Below are 24,286 nucleotides of genomic sequence, written 5' to 3'. Positions count from 1 at the left end.
TATAACTACTAGCAACATCCTATGGTACAGTACACTAAACCATAGAGCCTACAGTACAGTCTCCTAACAGTACAACCTACGGTACGATCTCCTAACAGTATAACAGATATGCATAGCTGAAATAAACTGTAATAACCAGCAAAAGGCATCAAGTACAGTCTATAGCAAGAATAATAAGAAAATGCATAACTGAAATAAACTGTGCTCACCTGCGAGGCTTGGGAACATATAGAAATAAAAATAGTCGAGCAAAAGCATGTATCTGTATGCATGTCAATCATATGCAATCACCAAAATGCATCAATCATAACGAATGTAATCCGTGCATATGATGCAATATGACATGGTCACCCCTGTCAACCCAATGGTGAGACCGAGTGGGTAGGGCTGTGATACCGTGCACTCTGCCGTCACTACCCCTGATGAGTGACCGAGTGGACGGGATGCTGTCGGAGTACACCTATCCTCCTACCTCAAACATAGTGAGGGAGCGCAATGCTCTCAACTCCCGGTACGCGATGACGGGGAGGGATCCCTGTCTGCTACCACGCTGCAGTCACACTACCCATGAGCGGACCAGCGGAGCACTACAGAGCTACTACCATACACACCCTACTGTGCTGTGCGCTGTGTGCAGGCCCTATGTAGCCGACCGACGAGCTCAACAATAATGGAGTCGTCAATCATGCAATCATGCGATATGGTGCATGCGGCTACAATATGACATACCTGAACAAAGCCTCCTCCATATAAGTGCGTGCCAAAAAGGTAAACACATATAACTATAACCATGATATAAACAGCATAAATCCAAAGACATCACATATAACAATGATGTAAGTATCATGAATCCAAGAGCATGTATCACACATGTAAAGCAACTAATCCAGTAGAGTAGAGCACTATAAATATACATCTCTATGAACATATATACACATGGCAAGAGCTAAAATATCCAATCCTGAAGTAAAGCAACTAGCAAATAAAGCATGTGATAGGTATCAACTAGCTAAGACCAGGGAAGAAATAATCTACTATCTACCACTAGTAAATATATATAAGCTACACATATCATAAGACATTATCAAAAGATAAGTCAAAGGGTACCCGCCTCAAATAGAAGGTACGATCAAGCAATCCAAGGTCGAGACGTCTGTCTCGAATCAGAGTCCTGTGTCAAACAAAAAATATATATTTTATTTAGCTAAATCCAAAAAGAATAGCTAAATAAAATCCCTAATAACAAATTAGGGCAAAACCCTAATCAACACAACCTAAATCTACCTAATAAAATCTAACGGTCAATTAGGGTTAGTTACCTAATCCCTAATCACCCATTAGATTAAAATCCAATGATTGACTAGGGTTAATTACCTTAACCCTAATCATCCCCTTAGATTTATTCTACACAATTAAATCTACACAATTTAACAACTAATTACAACATGTATCAACTAATGATATACTAACATATCATCTCCAATTTATTCCTACACATAAATGGCTAATCAATCAAACTTAACATAATCCATCTTGAACAAGATCATCAAACAACCACTGATCAATTACCTCAATCTCCAACCTTTGCTCTTGATCCGCAGCCAAAGATGTGCTGCTGGAAGCAAAACAACCCCACAACAATAGAACTTCAGATCCACAGAACACCACCTTGCTGAAATCAACCGGATCAAGAAGGACTCAAGTAAGCAGATGGTTGATCAAGGCCACCTTCTAGCCTTTGGCCCACAGCTCAAGAAGACCTCATCAAGACCTCCCTGGAATTCCTCCTCACTGGATTCAATCGGATCACAACAACACCAGAACAGAGCATTAACCCGTGAATCAACAAGAATCCCACAATGAATCAAGAGGAAAAGAAGGGTTTCGGTTGCTTACCCTTGAAGCCCTAATTGTCCCTTCAAGCCGACGGTCGAGTGGATCTCGCTCGATCCAATGGCATCGGTGATCGGCTGAAGGAGACGCGAGTGTCTACAGCCCAGAGACGAAGGGCGTCAGCCGGATATGAGCTCAGGTGGCTTCCTCCTCAAGCGACACCGTTTATCGCTGCTGCCACTTGCCGTCGACGATCGGCGCAAGAAACTCCCGAAACAGGGACTCCTTGGTCGAAGAAGACCTAGAGTCTGCCACTTCCATCGTGCTCCAGCAGACTCGGGAAATTGAAGATGATCGCCGAAGGAAGCTCCACTCCCGTCGATGTTGGTTGATTCGAGAGAGAGACAGAGAGAAGAGTCGGAGGTAGAAGAGGGGAAGGAGTTCGGGTTGCGGCGGTTTGGGGGAAAAGAGGTTCGGGTTCGGGATTGAAAGGGTTGGTATTTGGGGAAGAAAAGGAAAAGAAAAGGAATTTATAAATAAAACAATTCCTCACTTAAATGGGTATCCCAAACAGGCCTTATCCGTACCTATAATTGATCCCCCTCAAAACTCATCGTACGAGCTCCGAAAATTTCCCAGAAAATTTCTAAAAATTCCGGAAAAATTTTGTAAGGCAATTTCTCAAATAACCCTATTATTTAAATTTTTCTGAGATCTCACATAATTAGTGGACATTTGATATCTTAAACACAGGGAGATTAACGCACTCATGATAAGAAGGAGCCCATATAGTAATATGGGATTGGTGCGGTAGTTCAATAATAACTCTTTAGTGGTATGAGTTATTATTGATGAACTCGAGTTGGGTGTTCGGGGCGAACACGGGAAGCTCAAGTTCATCGGGTGACCAAAATCAATTTCTCCTCTCGTTCCCTGTCGTAGCCTCTTATTTATAAAATCTTATACCCACCCATACCCATCTTCTTACCCACCTTAAGTTGGCCGGCCAAACCTAGCTTGGAGCCCAAGCTAGGGCCGGCCAAACCAAGGTGAGTTGGTGGTCGGCCCTAGCTTGAACCCAAGCTTAGGTGAGAGCCAAAGCTAGGGCCGGCCAAACCAAGGTGAGTTAGTGGCCGAGCCTAGCTTGAACCCAAGCTTAGGTGACAGACCACAATATAATTAAAAGGTTTTTATTTTTAAAAATCTTTCCTTATGTGGAAGCCATGATTTAAAAGAGAGTTTTAAAATTAAATCTTTCCTTTTATAGTTTCTACAAAAGAGTAAGAGAAATGTTTGATATCTTCCCTTATTTGTAGTTAAAAGGATAATTTTAATTTTGGAGAAAACTTTCATTTTTGCAATCATCCACATGTTTTAATAGAAAGATTTTAATTTATAAATGTTTCCTTTTATAACCAACCTTTAACCTGGAAGCCAAACCTTGAAATAAATATTTAATAAAATTTGTAACATAGGTGGATTTGGATTAATAATGTTAAGCATCGTTTGATATCCAAGTCTAAACCTCTAAGAACAGATAAGTTGAATTTTGAATCAATAATGTTAAGTTCTGTTTGCGATTCCAAGTTTAATTTCTAATGAACACAATAGGTTGTTAGGAAAGGGTTAGGACTTGTATAAATTTTTTGTACAGGGGAACCGAAACGATATTCCGAGTAGCCCCCAACAATTAGTATTAGAGCTAGTGTTTGCCTCTGTGTGTTTGGCTTTCAATTTAATTATGCACATGTCATACATATTTTTTGCAGGATAATAGTAGGATACGCTAATTCTGTGGTTGCAAGCTCCAACTATTATGACTTAATGTGATTGTGTGTGACTGGACCCTTGGACATGTTAAGGGCATTTTATGTGTGTGCATGATTATATTTATTAAATATGGCAGGAGCTGTATTAGCCCTAGGATTTTACATTTTTGTTTGATCTAGACTTCATGTACATTCCCTTGTGGAATATAGTATCAATATATATAAAATTCTAGTTTTGTCACGGATCGTATCCTTGCAAGGCGTGGGACTATTGGAGGACTAGAGGCGCAGCAGAAAAGGAAGCTCGATGGACCTGACGACATGCACCCTAGGGCTGGCAGCACATGGAGGACAGTGATGGAAGAAGTCATAATAGTTGGAAAATTAATTTCCACATTTATTGTTTTTATTTACTGTGATGTGTGCTTGCATAAAAAAAATCCTCACCTTAAATAACTAAGTGGGAGAGGGATTTTAAAAAATTCCACGGTCTCCATTACTGGTTTGTAAGTGATGCAACAAACTTGCGTGTTGCCTCTGAGTGCCTCCCTCTATAATGGATGAGTTTGTTTGTGGATCACTAGATCAAACATCCTTTATGGATGGTTATAGGAAATTATTTAGGAGCATGTGATCTTCTCCAATTGAAGGGGCACAATCTTATTTAATGGACTAAGTATCATGTAATGGTATACACTTAGACGCATTTAATAGTATCCTCCCCAACAGAGTTATTGATATTATTTGTTTGACCAAAGGAAAACCAACTATTAATTTTATTTGTCATAATGATAGGATGATAAGATAAAAAAAATTATTGGGTAAAACCTCCTCTTACAAATGTTGAATTTGTATACGTCCACACTAATGTGACATGCAAAATTCACGGTGTTTTGAGGTGTTGGAAATTTAAATAGTATTGTTTGAGGAATCAATATTATTCTAAATTTAGAGTCTTGACCAAAGCTAATTTTGTGATTTTTAGGATGACTTTCAACCCACTGGTCATTATACTGAAAGATAACAAACTTATTGGTCCCAATTACATAGATTGGAAAAGAAACCTGGTGGACATTATCCTAACTACGTAAGGTTATAAGTTTGTACTGTTAGAGGTCTGCCCTAATGCGCCTAATAGTGATTCTAGTGAAGAGGAGATTGAGTATTATAGGAAATGGGTCAAGGCAGATGAGATGGCACGATGTTACATTTTGGCTTCAATGTTAAATGTACTGCAACATCAGCATTAGGACTTGCCAACTGCTTATGATATGATCAACAATCTCAAGGAACACTTCGGACACCAGAATTGGGCTGCTTGGCAAGAGGTAATGAGAAAATTGATGACAGCCACCATGTCACAAGGGACACATGTAAGGGATCATATCCTGAAGATGATGGCTTACTTGAACGAGATACAAATCCTTGGAGTTGAAATTATGGGGAAACCCAGGTCGATATTATTCTCCAAACGCTACCCAGAAGTTTTGAGCAGTTCCGCCTGAACTATAATATGAATAAAAGAATGTATTCATTGGCAGAACTACTGACAAAACTTCAGGTAGCAGAAGGGTTATTTTGTCATAATTCTCAGGTTCACTTTGTTGAAAATGTTTCTACTTCTAAGTCGAAAGGCAAGAAGAAGAACATGAAACAAGCTGGCTCGGCAAAAAAAGTGAAACAATCTCTAGATACTGGACTTAAAGTAGGAATGAAGAAGTCAAAGGATAAGTGCTTTATTTGTAAGCAGTCAGGACACTGGAAGGCTGACTGTCCTCGTAGGAGAGAGAACAATAAAGGTATATCTTATTCTCTAGTAATTGAAATATATTTTGTAACGACCCAATTTTCCTCATTAGGAGTTCTAAAAGTTCTTAAAAATATTTAGAAATATTTTAGTAATATTCTAGATATTTTTAGAAATTTTTAGAGTATTTTTATGTAATTTTTGGAGGTCGTTTGATATTTTTACTAAACGAAGGAAGTTTCGACAAAAAAATGTCCAAGCCGAGAATTGAACCCACGACCTTTGACTCGGTCAAAACCCAGCTGACCAAGTGGGCAAACAGATTTTTCTGTTTAGAAAAGGTAGCGAATTTATTTAAGATAGTTAACAGAATATTGGATTATAAAAAGGGATAAGTTGATGTTGGATTTGTCTGTTTAGAAAAGATTACGAATTTATTTAAGGAGTTAACAGAAATATTAAGTTATAAAAAGGGATAAGTTGATGCTCTGTTTTCCCGTGACTTAAACCATTCTCTCCTTCTCTTCTGCGTACGATGGCGGGGCTCGGGCAGAAAATGAAAGGGAGTTAGGGCATCATCTCCGGCGGCCGGCCAAGGTCCTAGAAGCCCTTTTTGTTCGGTTCTGAGTCCAAGAAGCAAGGTAAGTGCTTCTCACCTGCAGTAGGAGTAGTTTCAGACCTTTGTTCTTCTTGAATTCAAAGCATAAGAAGCGCTTATAGTGTATATTTTTAATCAAGCCTATAGTGCAGATTTTAATTAAGCTTATAATGCAGATTTTTATGTATTGCTTATATTGCAGATTTTAATTAAGCGCTTATAGTGCAGATTTTTAATTTAGCCTATAGTGCTGATTTTAATTAAGCTTATAATGTAGATTTTTATGTAGAGCTTATATTGCAGATTTTAATTAAGCGCTTATAGTGCAGATTTTATGTTTGCATAGTATGCAGAAATAGTGTAGCATAGAATGCTGAATCTTGATTAGAATAGTATGTAGAATTTTGATTAGCATATTATGCAGATTTTTATTTATGCATTTCAAAGTTAAAATTTGTTTAAACATTTCAGTTTTTAAAGAAGCATTCTTTTATTAGAGGTATTAACAAGTATAAGAAAGATAAAGAAAAGAAAGAAAAAGGCCAAGGCCTTAAGTAGATCCCAAAGTCAAGACTTTAGGGATTTTGGCACACAAGGTGCTCGTTAAAATGCCGAGGCATTATTTATTAGAAGTATTAAAAGATAACAAGTATTTTACTTTTATCAGTGACACTGTACTGGACTCTCAGTTGTCCTTGGGTTGGGCTCCCATAATCGTCCCTAGGTTTAGATAACCTAGTATGCAGGACTCTCAGTTGTCCTTGGGCTGGGCTCCCGTAGTCGTCCCTAGGTTTAGATAACCTAGTAAACCCTACTAGATTCGGGACCAGCTATCTCGGGTCTAGTTACAGTTGTCGGGCCCAAGAAGAAAGTTGATTATTATTTTGAAGTATTAAAGTATAAGTTTTCAAACAAAAGAAATAAGCTTCACATAAGTTTAAAATTCAGTAAGTTTAGCTTTCTTATATACTGACATGTTGTTTAGATTTGCTTACATGTTTAGTATTTCAGTATGCTATGTTTCGTTTGCTATTAGATGATCATTTAGTTTCTAGATTTCTTTCAGCTTACATGCATACTCGAGTTTTGTGAGTTAGATAGCGCTTACTAAGCAATTTTGCTTATAGATGCATTTCCTCTTACTGCAGATAAAGGAAAGGAAAAGCTATAGTAAAGGAAGGCGACAAGGAGGTGCGGATGGATGTGTGATGCCTGGACTATAGAAGCCTTGGGATTTAGCATAAGAATTTATTAACAAAGAGTTGAGTAGAATGTATTAGATGAGTCATTTAGTCTTCCGCTGCTAGTTAATTGTATGCTTTGAGTTTTTTTTTAGAGTTTATGTATTGATCTTTACATGTGAACAACTGTAATTAAGTAAAGTTAGTAGTCCAGTAGTGCTCCACCCTCACAGTCCAGTAGTGAGGAGGGTGGGGTGTTACATGTTTAGCGGTGTTACCTACCAGCACCTAGTGTGTAGATACAGGAGCCACTGATCATGTCTGCAATACATTGTATGGGTTCCAAAAACCCGGCGACTATATGAGGGAGAGATAACTGTCTACATGGGCAATGCTACAAAAGTGGCGGCTATTGCAATGGGAGACGTCTACTTATCCTTCGATAGAAATAGAACTTTGGTTTTAAGAAATTGTCTTTATGTACCAACTTTTAGAAAGAATTTAATTTTAGTTTCTAAATTGTTTGTGGATAGATATTCTGTTTCTTTTGATGACAAAGTAGTTATCAAGAAGAATAGGGTTATTATCTGTTCTGGTACATTAGTAGGTAATTTGTATACTTTAAATCCAATTTCTCCCACAAAGCAATAAATGGAAGTTAATAACACATCTTCTAATTCTAATAAGAGAAAGGAACCTTCGAAAATGATTCAAATATATCTTTGGCATCTAAGGCTTGGTCATATTAACTTGAGTAGGATTCAAAGGCTAATAGCCGATGGACTCTTGGGTTCAATAGTGTTGGAAAACTTTCCAACTTGTGAATCTTGCTTGGAAGGTAAAATGACCAAGAGACCTTTTAAGGCCAAGGGGTATAGAACCAAAGATGTGTTAGAATTGGTTCATTCTGATTTGTGTGGTCCTATGTCTATCCAGGCAAGAGGTGGTTCAAATATTTTGTCTCTTTTATAGACGACTATTCATGATATGGGTACATTTGCTTGATGCGCCGCAAGTCTGAATACTTTGATAAGTTCAAAGAGTACAAGGCTGATGTGGAGAAACGTCATGGTAAAAATATCAAGACACTACGGTCTGATCGTGGTGGTGAATACCTCTTTTGAAAGTTTAGGAATTACCTATCAGAGGCTGGGATTCTATCCCAATTGTCTACACCTGGTACACCTTAACAGAATGGTATGGCAGAACAAAGGAATAGGACTCTTATGGAAATGGTTAGATCGATGATGAGTTATTCAAATTTGTTTTGGGGATATACCCTGAAAATAGCAGTGTACATTCTGAATATGTACCTTCTTAATCAGTACCCTCTGCTCTCATGGAATTGTGGAATGGGCGTAAGCCTAGTCTGAGTCATATGTAGATATGGGATTGTCCAACTCATGTGCTGAAGGGAGATACTGACATGTTGGAATCATGTACAGAAGTTTGTCTGTTTATGGGATATCCTAAGAGAACGAAAGGTGGTTTGCTTTATAATCCCAAAAATTAGAAGATCATTGTTAGCACCAATGCTCATTTTTTAGAGGAAGATTATGTATTGAACCATAAGCCCATGAGTGAAATTGTTCTAGAAGAAATTAGAGAGGGCACGTCTAGTCTAGTACCAATAGTACAAGATGAAATATCACAAGATACTGGAACACGTATCACAAATGATACACAACCGCAGACAATGCCTCGTCATAGTGGGAGGGTTGTAAGGCAACCTGAAAGATTCATGTTTTTGGGAGAATCTTCAGACTTGATCCTAGGTAAACATGAACCTGATCCCCATACATATGATGAAGCACTCCAAGATAAAGATATAACATCTTGGTAAAGAGCAATGAATATAGAAATAGAATCTATGTATTCTAACAAAGTCTGGGAGCTAGTAGAACCATCAAATAGTGTAAAAGCTATTGGATGTAAAAGGATCTACTAAAGGAAAAGAGGGACAGACGGGAAGGTGGAAACCTTCGAAGTAAGGTTTGTTGCGAAAGGGTACACTCAGAAAGAGGGAATCGATTATGAGGAAATTTTTTCGCCGGTAGCTATGCTTAAGTCTATCCGGATACTCTTATCTATTGCTGCTCATATGGATTATAAGGTTTGGCAAATGGATGTCAAGATAGCTTTCCTTAATGGAAGTCATGAAGAAAACATCCATATGAAACAACCAGAGGGGTTCATTGAAAAAGGCAAAGAGCATCTAGTGTGCAAGCTAAATTGGTCTATTTATGGACTGAAGCAAGCTTCAAGGTCTTGGAACATCTGATTTAATGAAGTAATCAAGTCATATGGATGTATTCAGTGTCCGAATGAGTCTTGTGTATATACGAAGTGTGATGGAAATGTGGTGGTATTTCTTGTACTATATGTAGATGACATTTTGTTAGTTAGAAACAATATTAAAGTGTTGTCGGAACACTACAACAAAAACTGCAAATGACAATGGATATTATTCGTTGTTGTATGGTCAAAAAATCGTTGTAACTGAGGGCGTTGTAGAATGTATTTCCCTACGACAATGGTTTTGAAACCGTTGTCTTTGTAGACATTTGACAACGGTTTTTATCCGTTGTTGTTTATATGCTCAAAATTTAGCTACGAAGGATACGACAACGTTTCAAAACCGTTGTGGTAGATAATTTCAACAACAGAAATAAACCGTTGTGGTATACTTTTTTTACAACATATATAAACTGTTGTGGTAGATAATATTTGACTCATTTTTTTTTACAACAGTTTTAATATATTTTACAACGGATAAGACCGTTGTCTTTTATCACTTTTTACAAATAAATTCCCTTGTGATTTACCTAGTTTTTACAACATTTTAACTATTGTCTTTAATGTTCATTAATACCAAACAACCAATCTTATTTTAATATTAGCAAACCACCAATAAAAAACTAAATATTTACTACATTAAATCCAAAATAAACATCCATATATAATTCATCTTGTAGCCACACATATTACAAAAATATACAAAATGAGTTGTTGCTCATCAAAATACACATGTTATCCATTATTGTGCTCCATATACATTAAATCACATGTTTTCCATTTGTTGTTCTCCATATGACTTTTAATTTACAAATTAGCAAGGCAAGCTACATCCTAACAAAGCTCACTCCTTGCATCAAAAATCTCAAGCCTCACGAATTGGCCGAGTTACGTACCTGTAAGAGAAAAATTAAACAAAACTTATCAATTCTAGATTTAGATTTATTCATATAAATCTACATAAAATACAAGCAATATAACCAACTTATAGTCTAAGAAATAAAACTTATGCAATACAAACTTATGCAATACAAGAAATTTCAGGATTTCACATAGCTCTAATATAAAGCAATTCCATGATGACACTCAATTCCAAAATTCCAGAATTCTGATTTAGATTTATTCATATAAATATACATAAAATACAAGCAATATAACCAACTTATAGTCTTAAAATTTAACTTATGCAATACAAGCAATTCCCGGATAAAAGAAACAAATCAGTTATTCAAATGTCGATTTAGGATGCGGACTTGCTGAGTTATAGGCAGGATTGACAAAATGACAAGAACTTGTCTAGACAAATGTTGAAAACAAACAAGGAATTTGATATATGCTTTGTTCCTGGAAAAATGTCTTTATATACAAAACATGCTCATAATTCCAGTCAACATGCTACATACTCCATCTACTAACTCAGTCGAATCACTATACGACAAGCTTATTTCCCGAAGGTAAAGTTTAATAGATAAAACAAAAACAAAATTATAAGGACATCACAACTTTACCTATAACTAAATTTAAAAAATGTTCAATCAGCAAGATAACACATGGACTCATATTAGGTATTGACATATCAAAACAAAAGATGAAAACAAAGAGAGACAATAAATAAGGGAAATGTTAGCCAATTCTGCTCATGATAGAAATGCAAGAATGAGTTATTGGGCAAAGGAGTTAGCTAGCACTGAAGAAACAAATTATTAGCACTAAGAAATCAAAATTAATAAGTCATGGAGTCATAAACAAACTGTTTCAAATTGATACACACTTCGCCACACAATAATAGTTGGATTATTTCTTCATGCCTTTTTTTTAAAAAAAAAATACTTGGATCAAAACTAAAACCTGACATCCATATCAATCACCTTTAAACCGTTTATAGAAAGTGACATAAGAAACTACCATGCACACCTGCATTTTTACTTCAACACTGAGGGAATTATGCTTAATGGTCTAAAAATAAGAACTAATGTAATAAAAACTAGTAGTCGATGACCCTATGTTAACAAAAAATTGTCAACGAATAATTCACATTTAAATATTTTTTAATTAATGATAAGTAGACATATGTGTGTGTATATAATATACAAACCTTTACGACTTCCCACGTAGGCTTCTTTTTCCTTTTCCTTTCCTTGTTCTAATTGATGCTATTTGAATAGCTCAGGTAAAGAATGATGCAATTTCGATCATCAAACCCAAAAGAGTTGTAATGGATCAAAAATTTTGTAGGAAAAATAATAAACGATAGCATAAAAAAATCAATAAAACAATACCAATTAAATAGAAAGGTTGTGAAAACATTTTTGAAAATAACATCACTGTATGATGTGTATAATTTATTTCATGGAACATCAAATGTAGAAACAGTTTTTTTTTTCCTTCAACCAAACATTTTAAAAAAAATAAAAATTTTCAAAGCATGAAATAATTGCCCAAATCTGTGTTGGATATAGATACTTGGATAATGACGCTCAAACAATGACACTACGAGTGAACAATCACTAATCCTATTAAACACATGTACAATTTGTAAAAATAGTCATGTCAGAGATTGTGATCATACTCATGTTGAACACTATATCAAGTCTAAGTAACATAGACATGTAACAGTTGCAGCACTGGCACCATATTCAACTACACAAGCATTATCATACTAGAGATTTGAATAAACATTAGTTATCAAATTTCGTAAACAGTAAGCAGTAGAGTACTAGCCTTATATGTTAAACTTGCTAAATGTACAATATCTCATAAGAAAGTTTACCTTTAATGCTATCACAATAATCACATCAGAGAGAATACACAAATCAATGAACTGATCCATAGTGAGTCTTAACTCTTCAAGAACCTGAAAAATAAGGATGAGAATAATACAGTAATTCAATTAGCAATAAGAAGAATAAATATACCCTTGAAACTTCAAATTCCATCACAGAGATTTTTTTGGAATTAGGATCCATTAAATGATGAAGAAACCTCAGTGCCCCAAAAGTTAAAGTATCCATGTCTTCTAAGGCAACCGCAAACACCTAGAGATTGATAACAAACAAATACGTTTAGGATATGAAAGTTAAAAAAATAAAACAGATTGTGTTACATTACATCATTTTACCTTGTCACTTTTGTAAAGAGCTGCGCATTGCATACTAACTTCATACTGATTACATCATAATCAATAAGATCCTCATTTTACCTTATCACTTTTGAAAGTTCAAAATATATTTAAAGAATCTCTATGTTACATATGAAGAAAATAGACAATCAACATGCTGACTTCATGCTGATTGCATCATAATCAATAAGATCCTCATGGTAATTTCCAATAAAATAGCAATATCAAAGATTACCTTGACAGTCCTTTTTCTGTACTTTCAATTCCCTCCAGATCACCAGTTTGCAAACAGCAAATGTAAGCAACTAAGACAGCAAAAGAAATTCTAGCACACTAAAGTGCCCCAATAAAGGTACTTGTTATGCACAAGCAATGACCTCAATTGTTGTGTTTAGATCGTTATTTGCATCTTCCCTCTTTGAATATCTAAAGAATAAAATAAGCTTAAAGATTATCATTATCTTGCAAAAAAAAAAAGGAGGGGAACAATGACAAAACTGTAAAGACTAGCTTTTTGGCAAGTTCTTCTTTCTTCAGCTCTGGAGGTTGACCATCAAATACATATCTGGCATCAAAAAAATGATAATAAAATATTGTGGCTGAACGAGAAATAAAATGATATTTAGACATGCAAATGGACTTACATTGGCTCGATACATGCTTCTAATAATTTGATAGTTCGATTGAACATCCCTTGCAAAAGACTTATTGGCCATACAAAATGTCAAGAGTTAGAAGAAGAAATAAAGAAGTCCAAGTCAAGCATAGATTTTTCTCAAAATTAGAGCTCTTTAACATTTATCATCAACAACAAGATGGAATAGAAGTCTAAGATCACCTTGTAACTTCGCTAGTCTGGTTAGTAAGAGTGTTCATGCCAGTTCTTCCGACAATGATCTGACAACTTTCACTAACAAAACAAGACCAATTTTCTTTGTCTACAAGTCGGTTGAGAAAGAAACGACTTTAAACTCATTGTTTTCACAAGTCAACTCACATGAATAGAGTCTAATTGCAAATTACCATCATGGCATACACAAGGACTAAAGAACATAAACCAAAAAAGAAAATTAGTTTACCTGAGCATCGTACATAACTAGAGTAGAAAATACAACAGACATGCCAAAGATGGAGTCAGAAAAACCCCTACACAGTTAAGTTAGTACACTTCAATTACAAGACCTTGAAGGGAATAACAATAACTACACACTGGGGAATTTCATCAAACAATTTTACATGCCTACCTCTCCAGCCCAAGCAAAGTAGCCACAGCAGTAACGACCTAGAAAAATCCAAGCATAATTGATTAAAATTCCATAGTTTAACCTCACAAATTGCAAAATAAGGGGAAAATAGAGAAGCGACAGCCTAAAAAAAAAGAAATGCTTCTGATAGAGGAATGAGTAGACGACATGCCTCCCGACCGAACTGCCGCCCTGAAGTCGATGTCGTTCCCCTGATCGCCAAGGTGAGAGGCTTGGCGAGTTGCCCAATGGTACCAGTGATCGCGGTCTGCTGCCGCCACCAACACCTACAAGAAGCAGAACAACACACAAAGAGTTCACTTTTTTATTATGGAATATTCCTAGTAGTATGCTGTAGTACTTTGTTGCAGGCAAGGTCTGCGAGGTCGTCGACTCCAAGAGGGAGAGAAGAGACGACAGCGACGGGCATAGCCGCCGTCTTGGTTTGCCTTTGCGGAACAAACGCCGGTGGTTTCTGGGGGCGGAAGCAGGAGGAGAGAGGAGAGGGGAGAAGAGAGGCGGAGGAGCTCCACCTATGGCAACTCCGGCATCCTTCGAGGTCTACCTTCCTTGTCGTGGAGGAGGATCTAGCGGTCAACAGGATGGCGTGAAGAAATTGTATGGGGAGAGGAAAAGAAAAATGGCTTAGGGTTCGAGAACGTGAAGGGGAAAACACGGCACCGAAGTGATATTTAGAGAGAGGGAAAGCAAAACTACGCGCGAGGGGAAAAAAAAGACCAAAGTCAAATACAACAGTTTTATCAAAACTGTTGTCGTAACCCCTAAAAACGCGCATAAAGACAACGGTTTAGAAAATCGTTGTAAAAAGTGTTGTTGATTTGCTCAATGACAACAGTTTTCCCAAAACCATTGTCTTTCATATTTAATGGGGAGTTCAAAGACAACGATTTTGGAAAAAACCGTTGTCTTTGAGCAAATACGCAATGCTTTCTCTTAAAATTGTTGTCGTATGGGTGTTGTCTTTTAACATTTTTGTTGTAGTGGAAGTAATGGTATGGTTGTCCAAACAATTTGAAATGAAGGACTTAGGGGAATGCACACATATTCTTGGGGTCAAAGTAATAATGGATCGCAAGAAATGGATGTTGTGCTTATCCCAAGCTTCATATATCGATACAATCCTAGCTCATTTTAGCATGCAAGACTCCAAGAAAGGTTTCTACCATTCAGACATGGAGTAGCTTTATCTAAAGAGATGTCTTCAAAGACATCAAAGGAGATAGAGGACATGAAGGCAGTTCCTTATGCTTCGGCTGTCGGAAGCCTAATGTATGCAATGCTGTGTACGAGACCGGATATTTATTTTGCCGTGGGCATGGTTATTAGATATCAAAGTAACCCTGGACAAGAACACTGGACTGTTGTAAAGCATATATTAAAGTACCTGACAAGGACTAGAGAGTATATACTAGTTTACCAGTCAGATGATTTGCTCCCTATGGGTTACATGGATTCTGACTTCCAATCAGATAGGGACAAAAGTATGTCTACATCAGGCTCTGTATTTACTTTAGTGGGTGGAGCCATTGCATGGAGGAGTATTAACTAGAAATGTGTTTCAGACTCAACCATAGAAGCTGAGTATGTGGGAGCCTCTGAGACAGCCAAAGAAGCTGGGTGGCTCAGGAACTTCTTGATAGACTTAGATGTGATTCCTGGTTTTCCCAAAATCATCACAATTTATTGTGATAATAGCGGTGCAGTAGCAAGATCGAAGGAACCATGAGCCCATAAGGCGAGTAAACACATAGAGCGCAAGTACCACCTGATACTAGACATCATGAAGCGAGGAGAAGTTGTTGTCACCAAGATTGCATCAGCAGATAACCTGGCAGATCCTTTCACTAAGGCCCTTCCGCGAAAGCTTTCGATCAGCAAGTTGAAGGAATGAGAATCAGATGTATAGCAGTGTTTATGATACCATAGTCTTTTAGTATAAGTGGGAGATTGTTAGAATGTATACTAAAAGCCTAGCTTTTTGTAAACATTATTTTTGAAATAAAAAATCACATTGGTCAAATGTCTACATTTATATGCTAAGTGTAGTTGTTCAATTAATTAATATTGTAGATAACATGGTGTGTAGTGTCACACACAGAAGCTCTTGTTATCAGTTCCTCATAAATTATAAATAGTAGCACACGACTAAGATGGATAGGAACAAACTATTGAAATAGTCGTAGTGTAATTTGGTATTAGTTTATCTTGACTATAAAATTACACTAGTACACTCTGAGTGTATTGAGCATAACCATTTGAGGTTGTTTCTTTTTATACTGAATAAATAAAAAGAACAAGACATTTGTTATTATGGAAGTATGTGCTCTTAATCCTAATATAATAACAAGCACGTATACTTAATATTTATTTATTTAATTTATCAAAAGGTGTGATTTAGTTCGATAAATCAATAGGCCCGATAAGTTGAGAAATAATATTATTTATAGTGTGTGTTGTTGATTATAGAAGAAACTATGTCCTAGGAATCTAGGTTGATGATGTCCCCAAGAGAAGTTTATAAGGATTGTCATGTAAACCCTGCAGGTGGACTTAGTCCGACATGACAATAAGGTTGAGTGGTACTACTCTTAGAGTTAGATATTAATTAAGTGAGTTGTCAGTAACTAATTTAATTAGTGGACATTCAATATCTTAAACACAAGGAGATTAACACACTCATGATAAGAAGGAGCCCATATAGTAATATGGGATTGGTGCGGTAGGTCAATAATAACTCTTTAGTGGTATGAGTTATTATTGATGAACTCGAGTTGGGTGTTCGGGGCGAACACGGGAAGCTCAAGTTCATCGGGAGACCAAAACCAAATGTAGGACCATTGCGACCAGCTAGAAGGGGGGGGGGGGGGTTGAATAGCCCTGTAAAACAAAAAACAAAAACACCCTTCTCGAACTCTTAAACTAACACATGTAAATTAAAATAAGCAGAAAGTAAATCAGAAAGACGAGGCACTGGATTTGACTTGGTTACAACCAAGGAGGTTGTTAATCCAAGAAATGTCACACTAGTATCTCTTTCGGGCGGAGAGACTCTTACAGTAGTGAAAGCGCAAAACAAAGAAGCAAATCTAAAATAGAAGCATACAAGCGTTGGAAATGAATTGTTCTGAGTATGCTCAAGCTTCTAGACCAAGGCTATATTTATAGCCTTGGTCGGGGTGCCCTGAGGGTTCCGGGTGCCCTGGGGGGATAAAACTTTTGTAACGCCCGCCCCTCCTATGCTAGTACTACTCTAAGAAAGGATGGGTGTTACTTGGACTACGTGACATACATATGCATATGAATTCATGGCAGCGGAAGGTGTATTTAAAATTTTCTAATTTATCATATGCATTGTACTAAACGTGGCATGTGAGTAATATAACCATATAACATGATGGATATGCTACATACTACTATTCATGCATAATACTTGAACATGATTCATAATTCCATAACTTAAGCATAGGCATACCAACATGAAATCAAAACATGGTTCACATGCAAGTTTAGACATATATAGGTTCTAAAACATAAATGGATCTATTCCACCATGCCACTTCCACACACATCATCATTGCCTTTCTTGCTACTCCCCTTAGTTTAGCTATTCTTTACCCTTTTTTGCAATACAAGGAAATATAAACTATAAGCACATAGGCTTTGTAAGTTCCTTTCCTACTCACAAATCCATAAATCATAAACATAGCATATGGAAAATCATGAATAGAACATGTGGGAACATAAGGCAAATCATAGCATATCATGTGAGAGCATAAGGTAAATCATATCATAATATGTGAGAGCATAAGAGATGTCATAGCATAACATGTGAGAGCATAAGCATAAAATAGTAGCATGTACATCTATACATCATAATCATATCTCAAGGGCATCTTTCTAAGCATAAAGATCACATAACATGAAAATATCTCCATAGAGCATTTTTCTAAATCATAAGGAATCATATAGTATGAGATATGTGGATGCAAGATGCTCTTTTGAAAACATGTACATATAGAATGAATTGAGAATATGCAAGATGTTCTTTTGAAAACATATATCATATTGGTACTTAAACATAATCTCAACATGAGGGCCCGATTTTGTACCACATACATACATAAATGTGCGCATCCTATGTAGATCCAAGGTAGCTAATCTTGAACCTACTAGGAACTAGTCCCATTTCATAGACCATCGACTTAGGGGTAACATAGGAGCCCATCCCTTTTACTATGCCCGTTGCATAGACCATTGACCTAGGGGCACTTAGGAGTCCATCCCTGGTACAAGCCATACAAAGTAAAATAGCTTGTCATATCATGTCATATCATAACATATCATGTTCTTGTCATATCATGAAGAGTGCTCTTGATCCCAACTTAAGGGAAGCATCTCTTTGGCTTTTCATCTTACATAAGCCTTGCATAAACGTAGCATGATGGCACCAAGTGCACATAACATATGGCATATTATAAAAACATAACATGATGACATGAAGTGCACATTATATAGCATCTTATAAAACAAACATAACATGATACCATGAAGTGCACATAACATAGAGCATCTTATAAAAAAAACATAACATGATAACATGAAGTGCACACAACATATAGCATCTCATAAAAAAAACATAACATGATAACATGAAGTGCACATAACATATAGCATCTCATAGGAATTCATAACATGATGAAATAAGTGCATATATCAATTAACATGGTGACATAAAATTCATATCATATCGTAAGAGTCCACATCATGCATTGTTAAGGTTTTGGAACTTCTTACAAGCCCTAAATCATGCTTAGCCGAAACATATAAACATACATCATAGATTTTCAAACAACATGGAGACATGAAATCAACTACCTAAGTCCTCATAATCATTAATCATAACATGTAAGACCTTAGGAACCCTAGGTAGCTTCTTAACCTCATTCTTCTTATCTTGGCTGAAACATGAAGGAATGTTTTAAATTTTTCTTTAATCAATTTAAGGCATGAAACTTTTGCAACCTACATAGCATACCAAGTGAATCCCTTGTAACCATAAGTGAGGTTCTAACTCTAATATTCAACCTTGGCCGAAACCTCAAGGTAGGGTTTCTAGGTTTTTCATGCAACATAAGACATGGAAATTTAACCTAACATTGTATAGGAAATCTTACATCATGAGGAAGCATAAAACAAGTATAGTTTAGGTCTACAACTTTCTCTAGGCTCCTTTTCTTTCCTTGGCCGAAACCTAATGGTAAGGTTTCTAGGTTTTCATGCAACTTAAGACATGGAAATTCAATCTAACATTGTATAGAAAATCATACATCATGAGGAAGCATAAAACAAGTATTGTTTAGGTCTACATCTTTCTCTAGGCCCCTTTTCTTTCCTTGGCCGAAACCTAAGGGTAAGCTTCTAGGTTTTTGAGGCAACATAAGACATGGAAATTTACCCTAACATGGTATAGACAATCATAGATCATGTGGAAGCATAAAACAAGCATAAATTTGGTTTAAAACTTTCTCTAGTTCCTTTTTCTTTCCTTGGCCGAAACCTAAGGATTACCTTCTAGGTTTTTGAGGCAACATAAGACATGGAAATTTACCCTAACATGGTATAGAAAATCATACATCATGTGGAAGAATAAAACAAGCATAAATTTGGTTTAAAACTTTCTCTAGTTCCTTTTTCTTTCCTTGGCCGAAACCTAAGGATAAGCTTCTAGGTTTTTGAGGCAACATAAGACATGAAATTTTAACCTAACATGGTATAGAAAAATCATACATCATGTGGAAGCATAAAACAAGCATAGTTAGGTTTCAAACTTTTCTCTAGACCTCTTGTCACATGTTGGCCGAAACCCTAAATTAGTAGGATTCCAAATTTTCCAACAACATGAAGCATAAAAACTTTTAACATCCATAGATAGTCCCTTAACCTCATCATGGCCGAAACTCATATGGAAAGATCTTAGTTTTCATGTAACCTATAAGCATAGAAACGTCTTAAACTACTTGTACTGCAGGTGAGGAGATACTTACATCCTTTCGCTTGGTTTACAATGAAAAGAAACCTTGCTTGTGAAGTTCTCCTAGGAAGAAGACCTCTTGTTTGATTTCGGCAATGAGGAAGAGGAGGCTTGGGATTTCGGTGGGAGAAGGGAGGAAGAGAGGGAAAAATGAAATTCCCTTTCTCTTTTTCCTATTTATGCTACATGAAGGAAGAAGGTAAAACCATCTTCTCATGGAAGGTAGTAGAAGAAAACTCCAACTTTTCCTTTTAAGTGGAGGGAGCCTTTCCTTACCTTTAATTATCATGTCCCTCTCTTTCATAACAGTACTCCCCTGCTGGGGCTACTGGTTAACACATACATGCATCTACTAAGAGGTCCAAGGTTCAAACCTTGGTCATGCCTCTTTTTAGTTCTATTTTCTTTTATTTTTGGAAGAATCAACATAAGGCCTATTTTAATCATGCATAAAATTCATATGACATTATTAGAGATCCTATGGGTGTTACAACTTTATCCCCCAATGTTCAGATCGAGTGTTGACTCGATTTGTGAAAAAGTGAATTCCGGGCGCCCCGGTACGTTCCGGGGGCCCCCAAGGGGTCTGGACACCCCGGTACTTTCCGGGCACCCCGGACACAAAAGTCAACTCTAGTTGACTTTTTCGGTCCGGGTCCTCTACTCCTGCTCTGGTCGCCTCGGTCCGGATCTTCAACTCCGGATCCACTCACTTGAGTGATCTCGGACGTCCAGAAAAGGGCTCACCCGAACCCAACTTCCGGTCTTCTCGAGTGGGCTTCAACTCCGGCTTCTCGTCCCTCAGAATCGCCGCGTGTTTCCTTCTCGTCCGTCGGCGTACTCGTTCACAGTCTTCGTCCCTTGGACACACCACGTGTCGTCCTTCTTGCTAACTGCGTCTCTTGCTCCTCGAGCAGTCTTCCGCTCCGGCTTTCATCCCACGGAACCACCACACGATTCCTTCTCGTCCGTCGGTGTACTCTTCCGCAGCGCCTCGTCCCTCGGACGCACCGCATGTCGTCCTTCTCGCTAGCTGAGTCTTCCACTCGACTACCTTTGCTCCTAAGCTCCTGTGTACTTAGACACAAGGTTAGAAACACACAGGACCTAACTTAAATTGTTGATCACACCAAAACAACCTTGAGATTCTAACAATCTCCCCCTTTTTGGTATGAACAACCAAATTAAGCTTGGGTAAAAATAGACAAAAAATATGTAAAATACCGAAAAATGGCGAATAAAGATAAGAGAATTTTCCAGAATTTTAGAAATTTTCTGAGAATTTTTCGGAGATCGTATGGACGAGTTTACGAGGATAAATTTGGGCCCCTGGAAAGGCCTGTTTAAGGTACCCATTTAAATGAGGAAAAGTTTATTTTTCTTTTCTTTTCCTTTCCATTTTCTTTTCCATTCTATTTTCTTTTTCTTTCTTCCCCAACGCCGTTCCTCGCGCTTCTTTCCCCCCTCGCACTTGATCTGCCCTAACTGTTGTCGCCCGCGGTGATTTCTCCAAACCCGACGCATTCCCTGCGCCGATTTCCTCTGCCCTAGCTTGCACCCGAGCCTTCCACTTCGCCTGATTGTCGCTTCTTCTCCTTCTTGCAGCGCCTTAGCCGCGGTTTGCCCCTTTTCAGCGCCACCGACTGCCACAGCCGACGCCGGCAGACGAGAGGGCAATGCCGAGTCCTAGTCTCTCCGCAGTCCTCAGCGTCGACCGCCACCTTGTTCTTTGCTTGAGCAGCCGACGATCGCTGGGATTTTTCCTCACCAGTGTCGTGCCCTAGAGTTGATACACTGTGCCCTTTCGACGTCAATAGCCATCATCCGAGCTCCTCCTCGTCGAGCAACATTGCGACCATTTTCCCTCTGCCCTAATTCTTTACTGTCGAGCCTTTTTCCTCTTCCCGAGTTGCTGCCATGTCCGGGGCAGACCTTCAAGCAAAGGAAAGGGGGTATTCGAAACCCTAGCTTCGATTCCTTGTCACAAGCCATAGCGGTGATCCACATCTCGCAGTAGGTACAAGCCGATGATCCTCCTCTGATCTGTGAATCTCTTGTGTTGACTATTTAGCTTGCGGATCCAAGCAGGGAAGTGGCTGCAGCACCTTCTATTTGGTCTCTGGTAAAGGGGAAAGATGCACAGCACATAATTGGGATTTGGGCACAGGATTCTGGCTACCATAGCACCGAATGCATGGTTGTTTTCATGATATCCATCTTTGATCTGGTTGATACCAGTGTGGTTCAGTGAGGTAAGATTAGGTTGTTGCATGATTTGTGGTCCCATCTTTGTTGTTATCGTGCTCTAGTTGTAATTTATATGGGATTGTTGCTAATTTAAGGATGTTGATTTGTGGACAGCAGTTTGATTCGGGTAGAGAAGATGATTCCAGCAGCAGGAACGACTGTGGAACTTGAGGTAAAGTTTAGGGGTTTGACCTTCGTGGTTGATGATTGCTAGTTGTATTAGCAATAATTGTTAACTTAGGTTTAGAATTAATCTAATGGTTGTAATTAGGGTTAAAGAAGCTAACCCTAGATGTCGGTGAATTAGGAATTTGTTTAGCTATTTGTTTATAAATAACTAAGCTAAACTGTACGATTTATTACAGGACATTGATTCGGGGCGAGCACTTCGACATAGAGGTTGATTAGCTCGAACTACATTGGAGGCGGGTACCTCTTGACTTATCTTTATGATATTGTCTATTGGATATGCATAGTATTTTATAGCTGCAAGCAATGATCATGTTTGCCTTGGTATGTCACGGTTTGATACCCATAGCATGATCTGTTGGTCGTTTGTTATGTATCCATGTTTACGTTTCATGATTATTGCCATGAGTACTTTGGTTCCTAGAGTAAGTGACATACCATACCTACTGAGGTTCGGACTAGGTTCTGGATTTTATTTTCTGGCATGTGTATCTAGATTATCTTATACCTAAGTTTTTATACCATACATGACTTGTGTATCTCTATTTGTATATCATATCTGATTTGTGTACCTAGGCCCTATTTCTTTGATCTGTGCATATTGTTGGTACATATGCTATGGAAGGGGGATATGTTTAGGATCTAGGTTGTTATATCATAGAGGACCTGTATACCCTAGATCTGTGGATTTGACCTACTGATACTGTGGTACCCATATTATGTATATATGGATATGGATATGTTGATCAGTTTTGCTATGCTTAGTGTCATGCATCATGATTGCATGCTGCGCGATTGTCGGCTCCACTATGGTTGAGCACATCGCCAGTTACATGTACTGCACACACCACCACTCATGGGTTAGTGGTATATCAGACAGGTGTGTGGCGGTTCTGCTGTTTGGCTCCATTGGTCTGAGGACTCAGCGTGGTAGCCGGCAGACGGTGGACTCTGTTTGGCTCCGTTGGTCAGGTGACTCAGCGTGGTAGCCGGTAGAGATACCTCCCCGTCATCGTGTACCGGGAGATGAGAGCATTGAGCTCCCCCATTTATGATTTGGGGTCACAGGACAGGAGTACTCCGACAGCATCCCGTCCACTCGGTCACTCATCAGGAGTAGTGACGACAGAGTGCACGGTTGTCACAGCCCTACCCACTCGGTCTCACCATTTGTGTGTGAGATGACTGACTGGCGTCAGGGGTGACCAGGACGCATCATTAGCATCATATGCATTGATGCATTTATATTCTTATGATTGTGTTTGCTGCATTTGGTTGCTGCATTTTGGTTGGATGCATACTTTTGACCTGCATACAGGATTATTGACACTTTCGGTTTGACGACCCTTTTGTCTGGATAGGAGTTCCTGGTGAGTACAGCTTCCTCAGTTACCTTTCAGTTTTGCATATTCCCTATATATGATTAGGAAGCTGTATTCCATGTTTGTTGCTGTTAGATATATCTTACTACTCATGTCCAGTGGTATTCGCTGAGTTGTTGAACTCACCCCCGTTGATACTATCTTTTTCAGGTACCAGGTTATTTATGGCGTCGCTTGGAGCATCTTGTCTGCTGGTCCCCACGTCACATCAGAAGACTTATCGGTTCACGTATGTTTTGTTTGTTTTATGTATCAGTTTGTTTAGCTCTGTACTCTGGTTTTATTTTTAGAGTGTTGATGTTGTTAGTGGTGTTTTGTATTTGTTATTGGTTGTGTAAGCCTAGCCGGCTAGCAGTTTTGTGTTTTGGTCTTGGTACAGCCGAGTGGGCTGCTTTATTTTTAACTGCGTGGTGTTTGTTTTCTTTTATTGTTATTATTCCAGCCGCATGTGGCTGAGGTATATAGTGCTTGTAGAAAGTTTCAGATTATCCGCCGTACAGGGGAGATGCTGCCGAAATTTCTTCGGACAGAGACTCCTCCGGGGCGTGACAATTTAGTGGTATCAGAGCAGGTATACGATACTTGCTACGTATTCTGGATTTTTGAGATTTATCTGATACCAATTTATTTG

At 38.0% G+C, this 24,286-nt stretch overlaps 1 protein-coding gene across 1 annotated transcript; it reads right to left on the bottom strand.

Annotated features, from left to right (window-relative positions):
- Positions 1-12,004: 12,004 nt before the first annotated feature.
- On the bottom strand, positions 12,005-13,417 carry LOC122019301 (flap endonuclease 1-like). The gene is made up of 8 exons (XM_042576782.1): positions 13,380-13,417; positions 13,035-13,106; positions 12,919-12,967; positions 12,777-12,846; positions 12,542-12,561; positions 12,339-12,458; positions 12,194-12,277; positions 12,005-12,082 (listed from the first exon to the last, which is right to left on the bottom strand). The coding sequence occupies exons 1-8, from the start codon at positions 13,415-13,417 to the stop codon at positions 12,005-12,007; spliced, it is 531 nt and encodes a 176-aa protein (XP_042432716.1).
- Between the last annotated feature and the right edge of the window lie 10,869 nt (positions 13,418-24,286).

Source organism: Zingiber officinale, chromosome 9A (assembly GCF_018446385.1).
Source record: "Zingiber officinale cultivar Zhangliang chromosome 9A, Zo_v1.1, whole genome shotgun sequence".
Classification (NCBI taxonomy): Eukaryota; Viridiplantae; Streptophyta; class Magnoliopsida; order Zingiberales; family Zingiberaceae; genus Zingiber; species Zingiber officinale.
Note: the sequence above shows the minus strand (reverse complement) of the source record. Positions and strands in the feature narration are given on the sequence as shown.

Excerpts from the sequence above, each read along its gene's own strand:
- LOC122019301 (XM_042576782.1), bottom strand. The coding sequence starts at position 13,417 with ATGAACACTCTTACTAACCAGACTAGCGAAGTTACAAG. Across the intron at positions 12,562-12,776 it reads ACAGAAAAAGGACTGTCAAG|CTCTTTACAAAAGTGACAAG; the intron begins GTAATCTTTGAT and ends TGCAATGCGCAG. Across the intron at positions 12,278-12,338 it reads TGGAATTTGAAGTTTCAAGG|GTTCTTGAAGAGTTAAGACT; the intron begins GTATATTTATTC and ends CTTATTTTTCAG.